Here is a 21150-nt window from a genome sequence, read left to right on the forward strand (position 1 = left end):
CCAGAAACAAAAGGAGTAACCATTTACCGTATTTTTCGCTTTATAAGACGCACTTTTGTTCCCCCAAATTTTGGGGGAAAGTAGGGGGTGCATCTTATAAACCAAATATACGGGGGGGAGGGGGGGTGTACATATATATATATATATACAGCAGGGTCCGCTCTGGACCGGTGCTGGGGGCAGGTGACAGCTGCGGGCGGCAGCGTTTGATCTCCTGCTCCCGCTCATATATTATGCACAGCCGCTGTCCATCAGCAGCGTGGTGCTGAAACTGCATCACGCTGAGGGGCTGGGGCAGCGGGGCATATTATATCTGCCAGTGCTCCCTTTGATCACACATGATCCCCCCTGCATTAGATATGGCCCCCGTGCTGCTGCCCATAGTAAAATAAAAAAAGCTTTACTTACCTCCAGCGCTGATCTCCGGTCTCCTGCTGCTGCTGTCTGTGATAAGGTACGCAGAGATGATATCACTCTGCCGTGCCGATCACATGACCGGCAGCAAGAACCAGGAAGTGCAGGAAGCCGGAGCTCAACTGGGAGGTGGGAGACACGAGGAGGGACAGCGCTGAGAAGGTAAGGAAAGATATCTAACACAGGGGAGATGTGCCATCTATAGGGGCCATGAGCAGCACACATGGGGGGCATATCTAACACAGGGGAGATGTGCCATCTATAGTGGCCATGGGCAGCACACATGGGGGCCATATCTAACACAGGGGAGATGTGCCATCTATAGTGGCCATGGGCAGCCCACATGGGGGGCATATCTAACACAGGGGAGATGTGCCATCTATAGTGGCCATGGGCAGCACACATGGAGGCCATATCTAACACAGGGGAGGTGTACCATCTATAGGGGCCATGGGCAGCACACATGGGGTCCATATCAAACACAGGGGAGGTGTACCATCTATAGGGGCCATGGGCAGCACACATGGGGTCCATATCAAACACAGGGGAGGTGTACCATCTATAGGGGCCATGGGCAGCACACATGGGGGCCATATCAAACACAGGGGAGGTGTACCATCTATAGGGGCCATGGGCAGCACAGGAGGACGTGTCCCAGCACAAGGGGGCTATATTCAATATAAGGGGGCCATATCCAGATTAAGGGGGGCTAATTTTAGGATGGGGGGCTATGAGGGACATATACCCTATATGATTTGTTGGACGGACACTGGCATTATAAGATGGACCCCATTTAACATTAAAAAAAAAAAAAAAAAAAAAAATCTCTTTTCCTTCACCAAATTTGGGGGTGCGTCTTATAATCAGGTGCGTCTTATAAAGCAAAAAAATACGGTAATTAACTGCAATTTAATACTTGCACTAATAGTTAAAAAATGTTAATATACCTGCGCAGGTGATTGAGCACAGTCATATTGGCAAACATATAGTACAAATAGTAGGAATATGGGGGATTTTCATCCTCCTTCCAGTTCTCTGGCAGTGGGCTCTCCATATTAAAAATATGATGTTCTGGCTTAGACTCATCATCCACACTGTCAAATCCATCCACCTACAGACGAAAAAAGGAAACAATTATTAAACAGAGGGAACAATCTCATCTCGTAAAACTGCAAAGAAAATACATTGATGGTATTAAGCTGCCATAATTATGAGTAAACTATCCTTTTGCACACAATTTCTCTAAATCCCCATCCTGCAAACATGTTTATTCTGCTTGTACAAAGATAAAAGTCAGTTTTATGAAAGAAGGCAGATAAACAAGTGCAAATGATTTTATTTTACTTCTGTTCTCTGTATGTTTCATTCATGGTTTTGCTTTAAAGGGAACCAATCATCAGGATTTTCGTGTATAAGCTGCAGCCAGTGCAGTACTGGCACTATCAGGCACAGTGTGTACATACCATTGGGGTGCAGCTCGGGTGTTTAGTCAGTGAAATACAACTTTATAAAGTTTGAAATTTCGTGCACTTTTTGATTGACGTGTGCACCTCTCTGCTAATGTCCGGGCGGGTTATGCACGTGTTCCCCGCCCCCCGCGCCGCCTGTTCCTCCCTCCCTCCCTCTGGCTGTATGTAAATATCTAATCTTCAGAAACATGGCGCCGGAGTGGGCCTCTGCGCACAGCGCTTATCTCCGGCGCCATGTTTCTGAAGCCCCCGCATTACACAACTTGGTGTCTGAGAGGGCGGCGCCACAGCGATGTCACACCGGCTGGTGTGTTGGCCCGGTGTCCTGGGGCGGCACGATACAGGAGCAGCAGGTAATTGCGTCCTCCGATCAGCTGTTCTGCAGTCCTGTTGTGATCGCGCTCGCTCCTGCAGTCACAACGGGATCTGAAGGAGCGAGGGCGCATGCGCCGCCCTCTAACACCAAGCTGTGTGATGCGGGCTTCAGAGACATGGCGCCGGAGATAAGCGCTGTGCGCAGAGGCCCACTCCGGCGCCATGTTTCTGAAGATTAGATATTTACATACAGCCAGAGGGAGGGAGGGAGGAACAGGCGGCGCGGGGGGGCGGGGAACACGTGCATAACCCGCCCGGACATCAGGAGAGAGGGAGGAACAGGCTGGTGGGGGGGCGGGGAACTCCTGCATAACCCGCCCGGACATTAACAGAGAGGTGCACACGTCAATCAAAAAGTGCACGAAATTTCAAACTTTATAAAGATGAATTTCACTGCCTAAACACGCGAGCTGCTCCCTGATGGTATGTACACACTGTGCATGATAGTGCCAGTACTGCACTGGCTGCAGCTTATACACGAAAATCCTGATGATTGGTTCCCTTTAAATTTATTAATGCACAATACTGACCAAACTACTGCTGTGAAATAGGCCTAAGCATTCGTGGTGCACATTATGTGAATATTTGCTCCAAGGTGTGAAAGTGACAAATATAATAAACAATGCATTCAGTTGTGGAAACCCCTCTTTAGAGAGCATTACAGGAGACACAAGGGATATCACACATTGTCATTGTTGACCAATTCAGGGCGGCGATCGATCAGAGACAAAAAATACACAGGGGGCTGTTTGTGTGCAAAATCTGTCTGACCCATCCTTAAATGAATTGGGATTTTATTGTCTTCACAGAAGAGTAAGGGGTACTTCACACACAGCGAGATCGCTGCTGAGATCGCTGCTGAGTCACGGTTTTTGTGACGCAGCAGTGACCTCATTAGCGATCTCGCTGTGTGTGACACTGAGCAGCGATCTGGCCCCTGCTGTGAGATTGCTGCTCGTTACACACAGCCCTGGTTCTTTGTTTTTATTGTTGCTCTCCCGCTGTGACGCACAGATCGCTGTGTGTGACAGTGAGAGAGCGACGAAATGAAGCGAGTAGGGAGCCGGCATCTGGCAGCTGCGGTAAGCTGTAACCAGGGTAAACATCAGGTAACCAAGGTGGTTACCAGATATTTACCTTCGTTACCAGCCTCTGCCGCTCTCACGCTGCCTGTGCTGCCGGCTCCTGCTCTCTGCACATGTAGCTGCAGTACACATCGGGTTAATTAAGCCGATGTGTACTGTAGCTAGGAGTGCAGGGAGCCAGCACTAAGCAGTGTGCACGGCTCCCTGCTCTCTGCACATGTAGCTGCACTACACATCGGGTTAATTAACCCGATGTGTACTGTAGCTAGGAGTGCAGGGAGCCAGCGCTAAGCAGTGTGCGCGGCTCCCTGCTCTCTGCACATGTAGCGCCGTTATGATCGCTGCTGCGTCGCTGTGTTTATCAGCTAAGCAGCGATCATAACAGCGACATACAAGGTCGCTGTTGCGTCACAGAAAATGGTGACGTTACAGCGACGTCGTTGTCGCTATGTGTGAACCCAGCTTAAGTTACCGTACATTACCATAAAAAGGATCTATAGGTTACAAACAAAGCTAACTGACTTCTGGCTTAAGGGTGTACTTTCCAAAACATGGTCTTTTTGGCACTTCAATTATCCTGCAAACCTACAGTAAAATGGAGCCAGGAAATGTTCCAATAAAATGGTTGACCCCCAAGGTGTTCCTTCATTTCTGCAGACTGTACAGTCCCTGACAGAAGTTCTGTGGCTTATCCATGTTATGTAAATAAAAGCTTATAACCTGACTTTAAATTCATCCATTGCTTTCATAAATTACTCTTTTGAAAGCTGAAACCCTCCCAAATTTGGTTTAGGTTATGAAAATAAAGTTGCTGCAAAGCTGAAATATTGATCACAGAACACAGAAAGGTCAGATTTTGGCAAGACAAAAGTTTTGTCACCCACAGAAAGTAATGTGAAATTCAAACAAATAATTAACTTCTAATACAAAGATATGTTGCATAACATTGGTGAATGAAGTTTTGGTGCTATTAGAGCCATGTTTAATATATTGTGTGACTTCCATGAAGTTGAAGGACTGCATCCATGTGGTTCAACAATGATTCATACAATTTATTGATGAAGTAATAAGGAATAGCAAAGTATGCAGTCCTACATGCCTCCCAGAGTTCATCTAGATTCTTTGGTTTTGTCTTCCTAGCTTCCTCTTTCATCCTACCCCAAACATGCTCAATGATGTTCATGTTTGGTGACTGGGCTGGCCAGTCCTTGAGCACCTTGATCTTCTTTGTCAGGAGGAACTTTGTTGTAAAGATGGATGTATGAGATGGAGCACCATCCTGCTGCAGAATTTGACCCCTTTTATGATTGGGAATGTAAGAGGTAGCTAATACTTCTTGATATTTTAGGCTATTGATATGGCCTTCCACCTTGCAAATGTTTTGCACACCCCCATACTGAATGTAACCCCAGACCATGATCTTTCCACCACCAAACTTAACTGTTTTCTGGATCCATACGGGCACCAGTAGGTCTCCTGCAGTATTTGCAGCGGCTGTGGTGTAATTCAACTGAAGATTCATCAGAGAAATCCATCTGCTGCCACTTTTCCAGCGTCCATCTGTTTAGCAGGCTGTGGGACTTGGCAAATGCTACACAGTTTTTTAATTGACTTTTGTTTAGTGCTGGCTTTTGGGCACTGATTCGACCATGGAGGCCATTTCGAGACAGAATGCTACAAACTGTTCTAGTTGACACAGGGACTTGAGGTGACCAGGCCTGTTGGAGCTCTGCTGCAGTGGAAGAGGAGCGGGCCTTGGACTAACCAACAAATGTTCCTCCTGAGCAGTTTTGCAGGGTCTGCCAGACCTGGGCTGGTCAAAAACATCTCCAGTCTCTTCAAATATTTTTTATAATTCTTTGTACTTGACGCTGAGACACATTAAAGGTGCCAGCCACCTCTGCAGTGGATCTGTTCTTCAACCTTTTGATAATCAAGGCTTTGGTCACAGGGTGGAGTTTTGTCATGTTGTCAGAGGTCAAGTTGCAGTTCACTGAAGGTCTGGGGTGCTGGGTTTCTTTTTATACACACCCACTAATTAACCGATCATTTAGTGAGCACAGGTGAGGATCTACACTAGGATAGGGTGCATTATATGACAAGGTGACAAAACTTTTGTCTTGCCAAAATCTGACCTTTCTGTGTTCATTAAATGATCAATATTTCAGCTGTGCAGCAACTTTATTTTCATAACCTAAACTAAATTTGGGAGGGTTTCAGCTTTCAAAAGAGTAATTTATGAAACCAATGGATGAATTTAAAGTCAGGTTATAAGCTTTTATTTACATAACATGGATAAGCGACAGAACTTCTGTCAGGGACTGTATTTCAGTTAAAAAGAACATTAGGGCCACACAACCTGACATTACATTTTAGAGACAAAGATTTATTAAATCCTCTCCCAATGCATAGCAGTGTGATTATAAGACTACTTACATGTTCCAAGAAGAGGTACAGCTCCGGGTGACTAGCCGGGTTCACAGTGACCTCAAATAGAGGCAAGAAAATGTTCTCAAGTATTTCTTGAAAATTATTAACCTGTTTCTTACTGCGAAACACATCACTGAAAAGTAGAAAGTATGAGAAGAAAAGTAAGTACACAGATGAAGAAGAGAAAAGGGACATGCTATAGGACAAAGTGGAATATACAGTAAATCATCAAATCTGATCATTGTAGAGTCTCAACTTTCCTACTATAGACAGTGTGGGTACCAAATAGCTGATTTCCAATGGCAGCAATTCCCTGTACAGTGGTACCTCGCTTAACGAGTAACTCTCTTAACGAGAATTTCGCTTAACAAGCAAAGCTTTCTGTAAATTTGTAACCCGCTTTACGAGAAAGCTTTGCTGGACGAGCGAAATTCTCACCTCATACACTTACGGTTTCGACCATCTACCACACTCTGACCCGCACTTGCACTGTCCACACAAACACACACATGTACGCACAAACACACACACACACACATACAGTACTGTACTATGCTCACCTTACCTTCACCACCGCCGGCCTCATAGTTCTTGTAGTTCCCGGGTACATCGCGGCGAACTACAAGTACCATGAGGCCGGCAGTGGAACGGAAGGTAAGGTGAGCATATAATATCTGTACCTTCCGTTTCATCGCCGGCCTCCTGGGTCCTGTAGTGCGCCGCGCCGCTCTGCTCCGCTCCAGGCATCGGCATCCATAGCAACGAAGCAGGAACTTCCTGGTTCCTGTCACCGCTTGTCAAAGGCAGCGCACTGGCCAATCAGAGGCAAGCGGCTCTGCCTTTGACGTCAGCGCTCTGGCAGGAAGTTCCGCCCTCGTTGTTATGGTCACTTGATACACGGCCCGCACCGGAGAACAGCAAGTCCCAAGAGACCGGCGATGGAACGGAAGGTAAGGTGAGCATATAATATGTGCGTGTGCATGTGTGCTTGTGTGTTTGTGTGTGTTTGTGTGAGTTTGTGTGAGTTTGTACATGTTTGTGTGCGTTTGTACATGTGTGGAATGATAGAATAGGGGACCAGGATGGGACATTTAACACATTGTGGAACGGATCGTCAGCATTGCAATGATTTCCTATGGGAAACCTTGCTCTGCTGAACGAGTACCTTGATTAACAAGCACAGTCCCAGAACGGATTGTTCTCGTTAAGCAAGGTTCCACTCTACTTAAGTTTTCTGTTGTAAAAAAAAAAAGTCCTAATTTTTCCTCAAATAGTATTTGTACACAAAATTTATACTACTTATTCAGTTACGTGCTAGTCTTGGCTCTGCCCAAAAATGTACCAATTTTAATAAACTTCACATATCTTACTCCAGTGGGTATTTCTCATAAATCCAAACTGCGACTTTGGATATTTTATATAGTATGTATAAAAAGTCTACACAACCCTGTTACAATGCCAGGGTTTTGTCATGTAAAATAATCATACCAGGACATGTCAATTGTTTTTGCCATTTGGGTTTTGCACTGCAAAGCTGAGTTTTTGCCCAAATCTCTGCCACAAAAAGGCTGCAGTTTGAACTGCATAGTGGGGTTTAGAAACCCAAATTCTCATAGACTAAGCTTGAAAAGCAGAACACATCGATTTTGGCATTAAACGCTGCAGTTGAAAAAGCAGGTAAAAAACAGGTAAAAAGCAAAGTGGGGTCTTAGCCTATGACGCTCTCGGGGTCCAGACGTGTGAGTGTGCAAAATTTTGTGGCTGTTGCTGCGACGGTGCAGATGCCAATTCCGGACATACATACACACATACATACATACAGCTTTATATATTAGATATCATAGGACATGGAGGTATTAACATTGAATGTTTTCCTAATTTCTATATCTATATTTTGGTACACCCCAAATACCTAGGACTTTTCATCCTTCTGTGCTATACTTTGCCCTTGAATTAAATTTGAATTATCCTGATTGTATTTATATGTAAATTAAATTATTTCTGATAAGTTGATGTACATCATACGTATAGGTTATATAACTAAAATAATGTAGTTGCATTAATATGCACACCCTTAAATTAATACTTTTTTGAAGTACCCTTTGAATTTATGACAGCATTCAGTATTTTAGGGTAGGAGTCTATCAACATGGTACATCTGGAATTGTCAATCTTCTCCCATTCTTCCTTTTATGAAAAACTTACTGATATCTGGAACTGTTCATAATTCCCTCCACCCTGACTGAAAACCCCAAGTACAACTGCCGAAAACCAGTTCCGAAGCGTAATTTTGTATCCACCATGAGTCACCGTGGGTATGGTGTTCTTTTGGTGTTGCACACTGTCAGCACTGCGCCAAACAAACCTTTTTGAATTAAGGCAAAAAACATCAACCTTGGTCTCATGAGACTGTAACACATTTTACTACATGATTTTGGCAGATTTGCTGTAGGTTTTGGCAAAAAAATAAAATAAATTTAAAACAGGCTTTAATGTTGTTCTTTGTGGGAAAAAAAATGTTCATCTTGCCAGCCTACCCCACAGGTCACATATAGGAAGAATATGGGAGATTGTTGTCACATGTAATACATATCCAAGACTTGTTAAAGAATTATTTTGTCAGTGACTTTGATCATTTACAACGCCGTAGAATCAGAATATTACAGATTGCAAATGTTTGAAAAGCCCAATTACACAAACAAATAAAAAATTATGTAATAAATAAAAAAATATTTACTAGAGTCGGGGGATCTGGATCAGCCATCGGACATTGTTGGAATGGACTTTATGGCTGACAGCCCAATGTGCCAAAGTGTCCCATTCCTTACGAGAACGGCCATATATTGACAGACGTAGCTCAGCATTCTGATATTTACTCTCCTCCAAATCTGACATGACTTCCTGCAAGGCAGTAAAAAATATATATATGTATGCTTAGTACATGTGAAACTAAATCAACATTTAACACTTTAGTGAAAATAATTGCAGTAATCTAATTTTCCTCTTCATGCATTGAAATTTTTATAAAACTTCTTATCCAGCCATATCAAATCATCAGACCACCTGCTTTGCACTGTTTGCAAATGTAGAGCCTGGTTTCTTTTCTTATCCTAAACCAAGTGGTGATCAGAAAGCACTAAGATACTCGGGTGCGTGATAGTCATAACGAGCCGTTGGATGCTCGGATTTGGAGTACCTGAGGATATGCACATCATCAGGAGACACTGTGTACTAGACAGTGTCATTCCTCTTGTGGAGATGCTAGTGTTCTCGACAGGAGAATACAGTATCCGTGCCCACGATCAGGATTCTGGGCACGTCATATTTTCTCTGGGTTCTACCAGTGAGAACACTCGCGTCGCTGCAAGCATAAGTTGACATGCTATGGCTCGGAAAGTCACGCCGCATGTTGCTTTATATTCCGTAGAAAACAATCACCGTGGGCATGGGATTTCTATAAAACCCATCCACTGTGCTTGTACTGTACAACACATTTTATTGGAAGCAGTGCAAAAACGCTGCGTACAAAACACTGCTAACACTGATTGTGTGCATTCACCCTCATGTCAAAGGGAAACTTTTTCTGAAAGAGTTCCAGGAAAAATGCTTGAGCCCCTCATTGACCTCCATTATACTCAGTACACGAGTCACGCCCATCTGAGTGTTCAACTACGAGTACGAGATCATGGTAGTGCTCACTCATCACTAGCGGCAAGTTTCACTAAAGGGTTGATATCAACTTTTAGCACTGCTATATCCAATATGTGGCACTAGAGTTCAAGTCCTCTTTTTTTTCTGAAGAGGCTTCATGCTTATGATCCCATCTAGATAACTGATATCCATGTTTTGTGATACCCTGAGTTAATAGCATAGAACAACATCCATACTGTATAAATAAATGTATGTATATACACTGTATATATCTACAATATATATATATATATATAAAAAAATGTACCATATATATATATATATATATACGCACATATACATACACTCAGACTGTGTATTATATATATACGGTACAGACTAAACGTTAGGACACACCTCCACATTCAAAGAGTTTTCTTTATTTTCATGACTCTAAAAATTGTAGATTCACATTGAAGGCATCAAAACTATGAATTAACACATGTGGAATGAAATACTTAAAGTGTGAAACAACTGAAAATATGTCTTATATTCTAGGTTCTTCAAAGTAGCCACCTTTAGCTTTCATTACTACTTTGCACACTCTTGGCATTCTCTTGATGAGCTTCAAGAGGTAGTCACCGGAAATGGTTTTCCAACAGTCTTGAAGGAGTTCCCAGAGATGCTTAGCACTTGTTGGCCCTTTTGCCTTCACTCTGCGGTCCAGCTCACCCCAAACCATCTCGATTGGGTTCGGGTCTGGTGACTGTGGAGACCAGGTCATCTGGCGTAGCACCCCATCACTCTCGTTACATGGCCGCTGGTGAGCTGTCAGAGCTGTCAAACAGGCAGATCTCACCAGCAACCAGTGACCAGCCCCCAGCCAGCAGCGAGGCGTGGAAGCGATGCTGCGCTTGGTAACTAAGGTAAATATCGGGTAACCAAGGAAAGCACTTCTCTTGGTTACCCGATATTTACCTTAGTTACTAGCGTCCACCGCTCTCACGCTGCCAGTGCCGGCTCCCTGTTCCCTGCACTCCTAGCCAGAGTAAACATCGGGTTAATTACCCGATGTGTACTCCAGTTACGTGTGCAGGGAGCAGGGAGCCGGCACTGGCAGCGTGAGAGCACACCGCTTAGCGCTGGCTCCCTGCACTCCTAGCCAGAGTACACATCGGGTTAATTACCCAATGTGTACTCCAGCTACGTGTGCAGGGAGCCAGCAGCACAGGCAGCGTGAGAGCGGCGGACGCTGGTAACGAATGTAAATATTGGGTAACCAAGGAAAGGTCTTCCCTTGGTTACCCGATGTTTACCGTGGTTACAGCTTACCGCAGGCTGCCAAACGCCGGCTCCTGCTCCCTGCTCGCTTCAGTTCGTCGCTCTCTCGCTGTCACACACAGCGATGTGTGCTTGACAGCGGGAGAGCAACGAGCAAAAAATGAAGCAGGACATTCAGTAACGACCGGCGACCTCACAGCAGGGGCCAGGTCGTTGCTGGATGTGACACATAGCGACAGCGACGGGACGTCGCTACTACATCACAGAAAATGGTGACGTAGCAGCGACGTCGTTGTCGTCGTCGCTGTGTGTGACACCATCTTTAGAGCAGGGCTGTGACCTTGGAAAGAAAGAAATTTTTTTGCTGACTCATGAAGGAAGGTTTGTCACGTGGGTGCTACGCTGGCCCTAAGGCTGTAGGCCCTATGCTCTACCCTGACCCTGGAGGTACTCTTGATGGTAGGGAGGTCCATGTCTCCACCCTAGGCCCTGTCTCATGTCCGGCCCTATCCTAATACCCCCTGTACCACAAACCCCATGATGGGCAGGATACCAAGTAACTACCTCCCAAAGACACAGACAAGGGGATAAAACTGAAACACACTCACACTGCAAATAACCACAGAGGAGAGACAAAACGACACTGGAGGGAATAAACCAAAAGGGGTAGGAGAAATTCACACCAGGGCACTCTCAAACAGCGCAGACAATAATTTGCTGGTCACCAACAAAAGGACTGCCTTAGACGCCAGGATTTCGTTACTGAAAGCAGGAACTATCTTCGGCATTCTCCTACTACACTTCTCAGCCTTAAATAGGCAGAGACAAGCTGGAGATGGTAATTAGCAGCCTGGCTCTCAGAAGAAGGGAATTTTGTTTACTTACCGTAAATTCCTTTTCTTCTAGCTCCAATTGGGAGACCCAGACAGTGGGTGTATAGCTACTGCCCTCTGGAGGCCGCACAAAGAACTACACTTAAAAGTGTAAGGCCCCTCCCCTTCTGGCTATACACCCTCCCGTAGGAGTACAGATTCCTCAGTTTTAGTACCAAAGCAAGAAGGAGGAAAGCCAATAACAGTTTCAAAAACAAATTCAATCCGATAACATGATCGGAGAACTTAAGAAACAACATGAACAACATGTGCACCCGAAAAACGAAACCCTAAGAACAAATAGGGCGGGTGCTGGGTCTCCCAATTGGAGCTAGAAGAAAAGGAATTTACGGTAAGTAAACAAAATTCCCTTCTTCTTTTTCGCTCCTAATTGGGAGACCCAGACAGTGGGACGTCCAAAAGCAGTCCCTGGGTGGGTAAAAAGATACCACATGAACGGGCTGTCAGACAGCCTCTTCCTACAGGTGGGCCACCGCCGCCTGAAGGACCTGTCTACCTAGGCTGGCATCTGCCGAAGCGTAGGTATGCACTTGATAGTGTTTGGTAAACGTGTGCAGACTCGACCAGGTAGCCGCCTGGCACACTTGCTGAGCCGTAGCCTGATGCCGCAATGCCCAGGACGCACCCACGGCTCTGGTAGAATGGGCCTTCAGTCCAGATGGAATCGGAAGCCCAGCAGAACGGTATGTGTGAAGAATTGGTTCCTTGATCCACCGCGCCAGGGTGGATTTGGAAGCTTGCGATCCCTTATGCTGACCAGCGACTAGGACAAAGAGCGCATCAGAACGGCGTAGAGCCGCCGTGCGAGAAATGTAAATCCTGAGTGCTCTCACCAGGTCCAACAGATGTAAACCCTTTTCAAATTGGTGAACTGGATGCGGACACAAAGATGGTAAAGTGATATCCTGATTGAGATGAAAGGAAGAAACCACCTTGGGAGAAAACTCTGGAATTGGACGCAGTACTACCTTGTCTTGGTGAAACACCAGGAAGGGAGATTTGCAAGATAACGCCGCTAGCTCGGACACTCTTCGAAGAGACGTGACCGCCACAAGAAAAACTACCTTTTGTGAAAGCCGAGAAAGGGGAACCTCTTTCAAAGGCTCGAAAGGCGGCTTCTGGAGAGCAATGAGAACCTTGTTCAGATCCCAGGGTTCCAATGGCCGTCTGTAAGGAGGAACGATATGACAAACTCCTTGGAGAAAAGTGCGTACTTTAGAAAGCTGTGCCAAGCGCTTCTGAAAGAATACGGATAGCGCGGAGACTTGACCCTTAAGAGAGCTAAGCGACAAGCCTTTTTCCAACCCAGACTGCAGGAAGGAAAGAAAAGTTGGCAATGCAAATGGCCAGGGAGAAAACCCTTGAGCCACGCACCACGCTAAGAATATCTTCCACGTTCTGTGATAGATCTTAGCTGAGGATGGTTTTCTAGCCTGTCTCATTGTGGCAACAACTTCATGAGATAAACCTGAGGCCGCTAGGATCCAGGACTCAATGGCCACACAGTCAGGTTCAGGGCCGCAGAATTCAGATGGAAAAACGGCCCTTGAGACAGCAAATCTGGACGGTCTGGTAGTGTCCACGGTTGGCCTACCGTGAGATGCCACAGATCCAGGTACCACGACCTTCTTGGCCAATCTGGAGCGACGAGTATGGCTCGATGGCAGTCGGACCTGATTTTCCGGAGAACTCTGGGTAACAATGCTAGAGGTGGGAACACATAGGGGAGTCGGAATTGCGACCAATCCTGAACCAAGGCGTCTGCCGCCAGTGCTCGGTGATCGTGAGACCGTGCCATGAAAACTGGGACCTTGTTGTTGTGTCGTGACGCCATCAGATCGACGTCCGGCGTCCCCCAGCGGCAACAGATCTGCTGAAACACGTCCGGGTGAAGGGACCATTCTCCTGCGTCCATGCCCTGGCGACTGAGAAAGTCTGCTTCCCAGTTTTCCACGCCTGGGATGTGAACTGCGGATATGGTGGACGCTCTGCTTTCCACCCACGTCAAAATCCGTTGGACTTCTTGAAAGGCTTGGCGACTGCGTGTTCCCCCTTGGTGGTTGATGTACGCCACCGCCGTGGAATTGTCCGACTGAATCCGAATCTGTTTGCCTTCCAGCCATTGTTGGAAGGCTCGCAGGGCAAGATAGATTGCTCTGATTTCCAGAACATTGATCTGCAGGGTGGACTCTTCCAGAGTCCACATCCCCTGAGCCCTGTGGTGGAGATACACCGCTCCCCACCCTGATAGGCTCGCATCCGTCGTAACCACTGCCCAGGACGGGGGAAGGAACGACTTTCCCTGTGACAATGAGGTGGGGAGAAGCCACCAACGCAGAGAGTCCTTGGCAGTCTGAGAGAGGGAGACAGTCCTGTCGAGGGACGTCGATTTCCCGTCCCATTGGCGTAGAATGTCCCATTGTAGAGGGCGCAGATGAAACTGCGCGAACGGGACTGCCTCCATTGCTGCTACCATCTTTCCTAGGAAATGCATGAGGCGCCTCAGTGAGTGCGACTGGCTCTGAAGGAGAGATTGCACTCCCGTCCGTAGCGAGCACTGCTTGTCCAGTGGAAGCTTCACTATCGCTGAGAGAGTATGAAACTCCATGCCAAGATAAGTCAGAGATTGGGTCGGGGTTAGATGAGACTTTGGAAAGTTGATAATCCACCCGAAACTCTGGAGAGTGTCTAGTGCCACTTTCAGACTGTGTTGGCATGCCTCTTGAGAGGGTGCCTTTATAAGCAGGTCGTCTAGATACGGGATGACCGAGTGACCCTGCGAGTGCAGAACAGCTACTACTGCTGCCATGACCTTGGTGAAGACCCGGGGGGCTGTTGCCAGACCGAAAGGTAACGCTACGAACTGCAGGTGTTCGTCGTGTATGACGAAGCGTAGGAAACGCTGATGCTCTGGTGCGATCGGCACGTGGAGATACGCATCTTTGATATCTATTGATGCTAGAAAATCTCCTTGAGACATTGAGGCTATGACGGAGCGTAGGGATTCCATCCGGAACCTCCTGACTTTTACGTGTCTGTTGAGCAACTTTAGATCCAGGACGGGCCGATACGATCCGTCCTTTTTTGGGACCACAAACAGATTGGAGTAAAAACCGTGACCTTGTTCCTGAAGAGGGACGGAGGTCACCACTCCTTCCGCTTTTAGAGCGGCCACCGCCTGCAACAGAGCATCGGCTCGGTCTGGTGGGGGAGAAGTTCTGAAGAAACGAGTTGGCGGACGAGAACTGAACTCTATCCTGTACCCGTGAGACAGAATATCCCTCACCCAACGGTCTTTGACGTGTGACAGCCAGATGTCGCCAAAGTGGGAAAGCCTCCCACCGACCGCGGGTGTGGGAATCGGAGCCCTCAAGTCAGGAGGACGCCGTTTTGGCAACGGTTCCTCCGGCTGCCCTTTTTGGGCGTGACTGAGACCTCCAAGAATCTGAGCGTCTCTGGTCTTTTTGAGTCTTTTTTGACGATGCGAATTGGGACCTGCCCGGTCCTCGAAAGGACCGATAACCAGACTGACCCTTCCTCTGTTGGGGTCTGTTTTGTCTGTGTTGCGGTAAGGATGAGTCCTTACCCTTGGAGTGTTTGATGATTTCATCCAAACGCTCTCCAAACAATCGGTCACGAGAAAAAGGCAAATTGGTTAAGCACTTCTTGGAATGAGAATCTGCTTTCCAATGTCTCAACCACAGGGCCCTACGCAAAACAACGGAGTTGGCTGACGCCACTGCCGTGCGGCTTGTAGCGTCAAGAACAGCATTAATCGCGTACGACGCGAATGCCGCCATTTGCGAGGTCAATGGTGCTACCTGCGGGGCAAATGCACGTGTGACGGAGTCAACTCGCGCAAGCCCGGCTGAGATAGCTTGGAGTGCCCATACGGCTGCAAAAGAAGGCGCTAATGACGCTCCAATCGCTTCATAGATGGATTTCAGCCAGAGCTCCATCTGCCTGTCAGTGGCATCTTTAAGTGCCGCTCCATCTTCAACTGCAACCAAGGATCTAGCTGCAAGCCTGGAAATTGGAGGATCCACTTTTGGACACTGGGTCCAACCCTTGACCACCTCAGGGGGAAAAGGATAGCGTGTATCTTTAAGCCGTTTAGGAAAACGCCTTTCAGGATAAGCGTGGGGTTTCTGGATTGCGTCTCTAAAGTCAGCGTGGTCCAGAAAAGTGCTTAAAGTACGCTTAGGGTATCTGAAATGGATTCTCTCGTGCTGCGAAGCTGACTCCTCCACAAGAGGAGCTGGTGGGGAAATATTTAACATCTTATTGATGTTAAATATAAGATCATTAACTATGGCGTCACCATCTGGTGTATCTAGATTGAGAGCGGTTCCAGGATCAGAATCCTGATCAGTTACGTCCGCCTCATCACCCATAGATTCATCTCGCTGGGATCCTGACCATTGAGATGAATGTGAAGGCCCGTCATAGCGAGCCCGCTTAGGCTGCCCGGGGCCATCGTCCGAGTCAGAGTCTTCACCCTGAGGTGTATATGCCCGTCCCGGAGCTTGGAGCTGAGGGGGACCAGGGGGCAATGATTGCACAGTGTCCGTGGCCTGAAGTACAGGCCTAGCTCGCAATGTGTCAAGAATTTGTGACATAGTGAGAGACATTCTGTCAGCAAAAGCTGCAAACTCAGTGCCTGTCACCTGGACAGCATTCACAGGTGGTACACCCTGGGTCACGTCCAGCAGAGGCCCCGGCTGTGCAAGCGCCGCAGGGGCCGAGCACTGCACACAATGGGGGTCCGTTAGAATTCCTTGTCTGGGTCTCCCCGGCTCCCCTCTGCAGCTCAGCGTGTCAGCAGGAATGGCTGCCGGCGTCTGTGGAGAGGGGCGGTCCGTGGGAGTTCCCAAACAAAAGTGCGGGAAACAGTGTCCCCTCTGTGCCGATTGTGAGGGCTGGAGTATGTAAAAACGACTCCAGCCCTCAGCGCTGATGCACTGGCCAGCGTCCCGCCCCTCTCCTGACTGGCAGGTCTGGGGGCGGGAACGAACGGGAGCAGGCCGCAAAAGCCGGGGACTCGAGTTATCAGCGCGGCCGCCGTAAAAGCGCGGGCCGCGCTGAAGTCCCCGGCGCACCACAAGTGCCAGCCGCGCCGCAGTCCCAGCGGCCGGCATGACCGATTTCTAGATGTGGCCAGCGTCCCGCCCCTCTCCTGACTGGCAGGTCCGGGGGCGGGAACGAACGGAAGCAGGCCGCAAAAGCCGGGGACTCGAGTTATCAGCGCGGCCGCCGTAAAAGCGCGGGCCGCGCTGAAGTCCCCGGCGCACCACAAGTGCCAGCCGCGCCGCAGTCCCAGCGGCCGGCGCGACCGATTCCTGGAAGTGTGCCTGCTTCAGCTAAGCTGAATGAGGCCATGGCACAAGCGCCGTAGCGCTGATGTCCCCCGGCGCACTACAACACCCAGCATGCTGCGGTGTGAGCGCCTGCACGGGGACACAGAGTACCTTGAGGATGCAGGGCCATGTCCCTGATGTACTCCGCTCCATCCAGCATCTTGTCCAGGGGCTGTAGATGGAGCCCGGTCTCAGTGCCTGGAGACCAGTAAATCCCACTTCACCCAGAGCCCTGTAAAAAGGGATGGGGAAGGAATCAGCATGTGGGCTCCTGCCGCCGTACCCGCAATGGGTACCTCAACCTTACAAACACCTCCGACATACAGTGGGGTGAGAAGGGAGCATGCTGGGAGCCCTGTTTATGGGCCCTCTTTTCTTCCATCCGACATAGTCAGCAGCTGATGCTGACTAAAAACAATGGAGCTATGCGTGCGTGTCTGACCTCCTTGCGCACAAAGCTAAAACTGAGGAATCTGTACTCCTACGGGAGGGTGTATAGCCAGAAGGGGAGGGGCCTTACACTTTTAAGTGTAGTTCTTTGTGCGGCCTCCAGAGGGCAGTAGCTATACACCCACTGTCTGGGTCTCCCAATTAGGAGCGAAAAAGAAAAGTTGCACACTGCTCTAAACAGAATAACTTCTGCACGGCTGGGAGCAGTGTAACAACTCAGCCGATGCCCAGTTGAGCTGAGCACTTAAGAGAGACTAGGATGCATGTCGGACTCTGCAATGTGAATACAGACCGACGATGTAGTAGTGCTCCTCGTGTGCGGAGCCGTACAGCACGACAAGGTTAGAGAACAAAATCCTTTGATCTCCGTCAGCGAGAAGATTAATTTCTTCTTGTAACAGCCCTGCTTGGGCAGCAGTGCTGAGGTATGGGTGTTTACGATACTGCTCTTCTGTCAGGTCAGACACGGTGTTTCTTCAGACTAAAAACCTATCCTGATAAGTGAGTAGGACTGACCGCAGTTTCAATTTTGCAGTATGGGCCTTTTTTTTTTATTACATTCTTAGAGAACCCCTTTAAAGAGCTGACCTGGCAAGTATTTTAGATGAAATTCAGATAAGGCCATTCTAGCATACAATTTCAATATTTCACTTTTTAACTGTGAAATTTTCAAGCAGGGCAAGCCCTATGTACAGAAACGGAGTTAGGAGAACAAAAAAAGCTTGTAAGAACCTTGACTATACCATAAAGATAGGTCCAGGAAATATTTAGACACTGTTGGCACCAATTTTGGCACTTTAGCCGTTTACCAAAACATATTCAATATACAGTTATATAATCAATATGGGCTTAAAGTGTATACTCATCTTTAATTTGAGGGTATTTACATACAATTTGGAGTAAGAGTTTAGGAATTAGGCTATGTGCGCACTTACCGGATTTTGCCGCGGATTTTCCGCGGATTTGCTGCATGTTTCGCTGCAGAAAATGTTCATAACATCTCTGCAGTGAATCACCAGCAAATCCTATGGAGAAAAAAAATCCTGTGCGCACTGGGCGGAATTTGACAGCTGCATGTTTTGCTGCGGGAATCCCGCAGCAAAAACAAGTGCATGTCACTTCTTTTCCGCACATCGCTGCGGGATTTCACTCCATTGACTCAATGTTAATCATGAAATCCCGCAGGGAATAACGCAGGCAGCAAATTCTGTGCGGTTCACTGCGTTTTCCTGCGTTATTCCCTGCGGTATTTCGCGGTTTACCTCCGGTAATGTGCATCGCTTGTCTGCGGTTTTGCAGGGAAGTGATGTCATTACAGGAAGAGGAAGCCGTGCAGAGAGTAAACACACACAGATCACACACACACACAGACATCACAGACATAGAACACAGACACAGACATATAGAACACACATAGAAAGAAAACGGAAATATAGAAAAAAAAGAACGTGGGCTCCGCTGCATATTTACCATCCAGCCGAGGTAAGCCCTCAGCGGCGGCCCGGTATTCTAAGGCTGGGGAGGGAGAGGGGCAGGGGTAATGTCCCCCGCCTCACTCCCCCTCCGGCAGTCGAGAATATCAGCCGCAGCTGCCCCGGCACTGTCGCATGCAATATGCGGCACTACCGGAGTGTCCTCGGCTCTTCTTGCCACCGTGTAGCAGTGGTGGCAAGGTAATACAAGGGGTTAATGGTGGTGGGGGACCACCGCCATTAACTCCAGGCTTGATCATGGCAGCGTCTATGTGACAGCTGACATGATCAACCCGTAAGTAAAGTGAAAAAAACACAGACACCGAAAAATCCTTTATTTTATATAAAACCAACAAGCCTCGTTCACCATTTTATTAACCCCCCCCAAACAAAGCTCCGGCGTAATCCACAGGTCCGACGTCCTGCGCTGCTTCCATCCAGCCGCGACTGTCACAGACACAGCGCTGAATGAAAGCAGCAGACAGCAGAGGTAATTACCGGTCATTTCCCACGGCCGGTAATGTGAACTCACTGCCGACCGTGGGAAATGCAGCGATCTGTCCTCTATCTATCCCTCTATCTATCTGTCTGTCTATCTATCTATCTATCCCTCTATCTATTCTTCTGTCTATCTACTATCAGAATTAAATGTATTTTTTTTTCTTCAATGTGCTTTATTGCATTGAATGCAATAAAGCACATCCCAACCCGCACGCGGCAAAACCGCGGCAATACCGCGAACAATACCGCGGTAAAACCGCAGCAAACCGCGGCAAACCGCATGCGGTTTTCGGGTGCGGTTTCCCGCGGTTTTTTACCGCGGGTGCGGTAATCTTTGAGAGCATGCGGAATTTACGCAAGGAAATTTCATTTCCCAGTGCACACAGAGCCTTACAGTTCCTTAATATGTAGGTGAAGCTTTTTCAAGGGACCAAAAGTAAATGGACAATATTCTTAAAAGCTCTTTAATGGGCTGCATGGGCTATTCCCTCAATAATACATCATGAATTAAGCAGGTCAAAATTCTGGAGCGGACTCCAGGTGTGAAATTTGCATATGGAAGCTGTTGCTCTCAACCTGAAAAAAATAAATCCATCAGAGAGATTGCAGAACTATTAGGAGTGGCCAAATCAACAGTTTGGTATATTCTGCAAAAAAAAAGAAAAGTGCACTGGTGAACTTGGGAACTCAAAAAGGGCTGGACATCAACAGAAGACAACAGCGGAAAATCCTTTTTGAGACTAAAAATCCCTTCACGAAATCCACCCAAGTGAAGAACACTCTCTAGGAAGTAGGTATCTAAAGCGGGCTTTACATGCTACGATATATCTAACGAGATGTCGGCGGGGTCACGTCGTAAGTGACACACATCCGGCCTTGTTAGTAATATCGTAGCGTGTGACTCACCTTCTCGTTCATCGCTGACACATCGCTCATTTTCTAGAAATCGAACGTCCTGTTGTTCATCGTACCCGGGGCAGAACACAACGCTCCGTGTGACACCCCGGGAACGATGAACTGCTGCTTACCTGCGGCCGCCGGCAATGCTGAAGGAAGGAGGTCGGCGGGATGTTTACGTCCCGCTAATCTCCGCCCCTCCGCTTCTATTGGCCTGCCGCTGTGTGACGTCGCTGTGACGCCGAACGTCCCTCCCCCTTCAGGAAGGGGATGTTCGCCGCCCACAGCGAGGTCGTTCAGGTGGTAAGTACGTGTGACGGGGGGTTACAGCATTTTGCGACACGGGCAAGAAATTGCCCTTGCTGCACAAACGATGGGGGCAGGTGCGATCGCAAATGCGATCGCACGATACATTGTAACATGTAAAGCAGCCTTAAGTCTACCACAAAGAGAAGACTTCATGTGAGCAAATACACAGGGTTCACCACAAGGTGCAAACTATTATTAATCAGCCTGAGGGCTATTTTCCACTTGCGATTTTGATGTGTAAGTGCGATCCGATAAAACATTGAATTGCACTCGCACCAATGTAAATCAATGAGGCAGTGTCCTCTTGCCTTTTATTTCTGGACATGAATCGTGCTCTCGGTGCAATCGCAGCACGCTGTGTTTGGCAGAGAGTCTCGGCTCACGCACCCCCATACAAGTCTATGGGAGCATGTGAAACATCGCACTGCATTCGCATGGTATGCGACTGCAGTGCGATATATGCAGAGACAGACAGCGGAGGAGATGGGAGAAAGTGCTCATCCCTCTTCTCCGAGGCTGCGATATGATCGCATCACAGTCACATGACCCTTGGCTGACGCTCGCAGCAGAGGGTCATTAGCATATCG

At 47.8% G+C, this 21150-nt stretch overlaps 1 protein-coding gene across 4 annotated transcripts in view; it reads right to left on the reverse strand.

Moving 5' to 3' along the window:
- The window catches only part of AMPD2 (adenosine monophosphate deaminase 2), a 190669-nt gene that overhangs the window by 38936 nt on the left and 130583 nt on the right, over nt 1–21150 (reverse strand). For all 4 annotated transcript variants that reach the window (XM_075335749.1, XM_075335750.1, XM_075335752.1 and 1 more), the window contains exons 12-14: nt 8511–8674; nt 5780–5906; nt 1362–1525 (exon numbers count right to left, since the gene is read on the reverse strand). In XM_075335749.1, the coding sequence (XP_075191864.1) occupies nt 1362–1525; nt 5780–5906; nt 8511–8674 (455 nt within the window). The remainder of the gene's footprint in view (nt 1–1361; nt 1526–5779; nt 5907–8510; nt 8675–21150) is intronic.

This window comes from Anomaloglossus baeobatrachus, chromosome 2 (genome assembly GCF_048569485.1).
Source record: "Anomaloglossus baeobatrachus isolate aAnoBae1 chromosome 2, aAnoBae1.hap1, whole genome shotgun sequence".
Lineage (NCBI taxonomy): Eukaryota > Metazoa > Chordata > Amphibia > Anura > Aromobatidae > Anomaloglossus > Anomaloglossus baeobatrachus.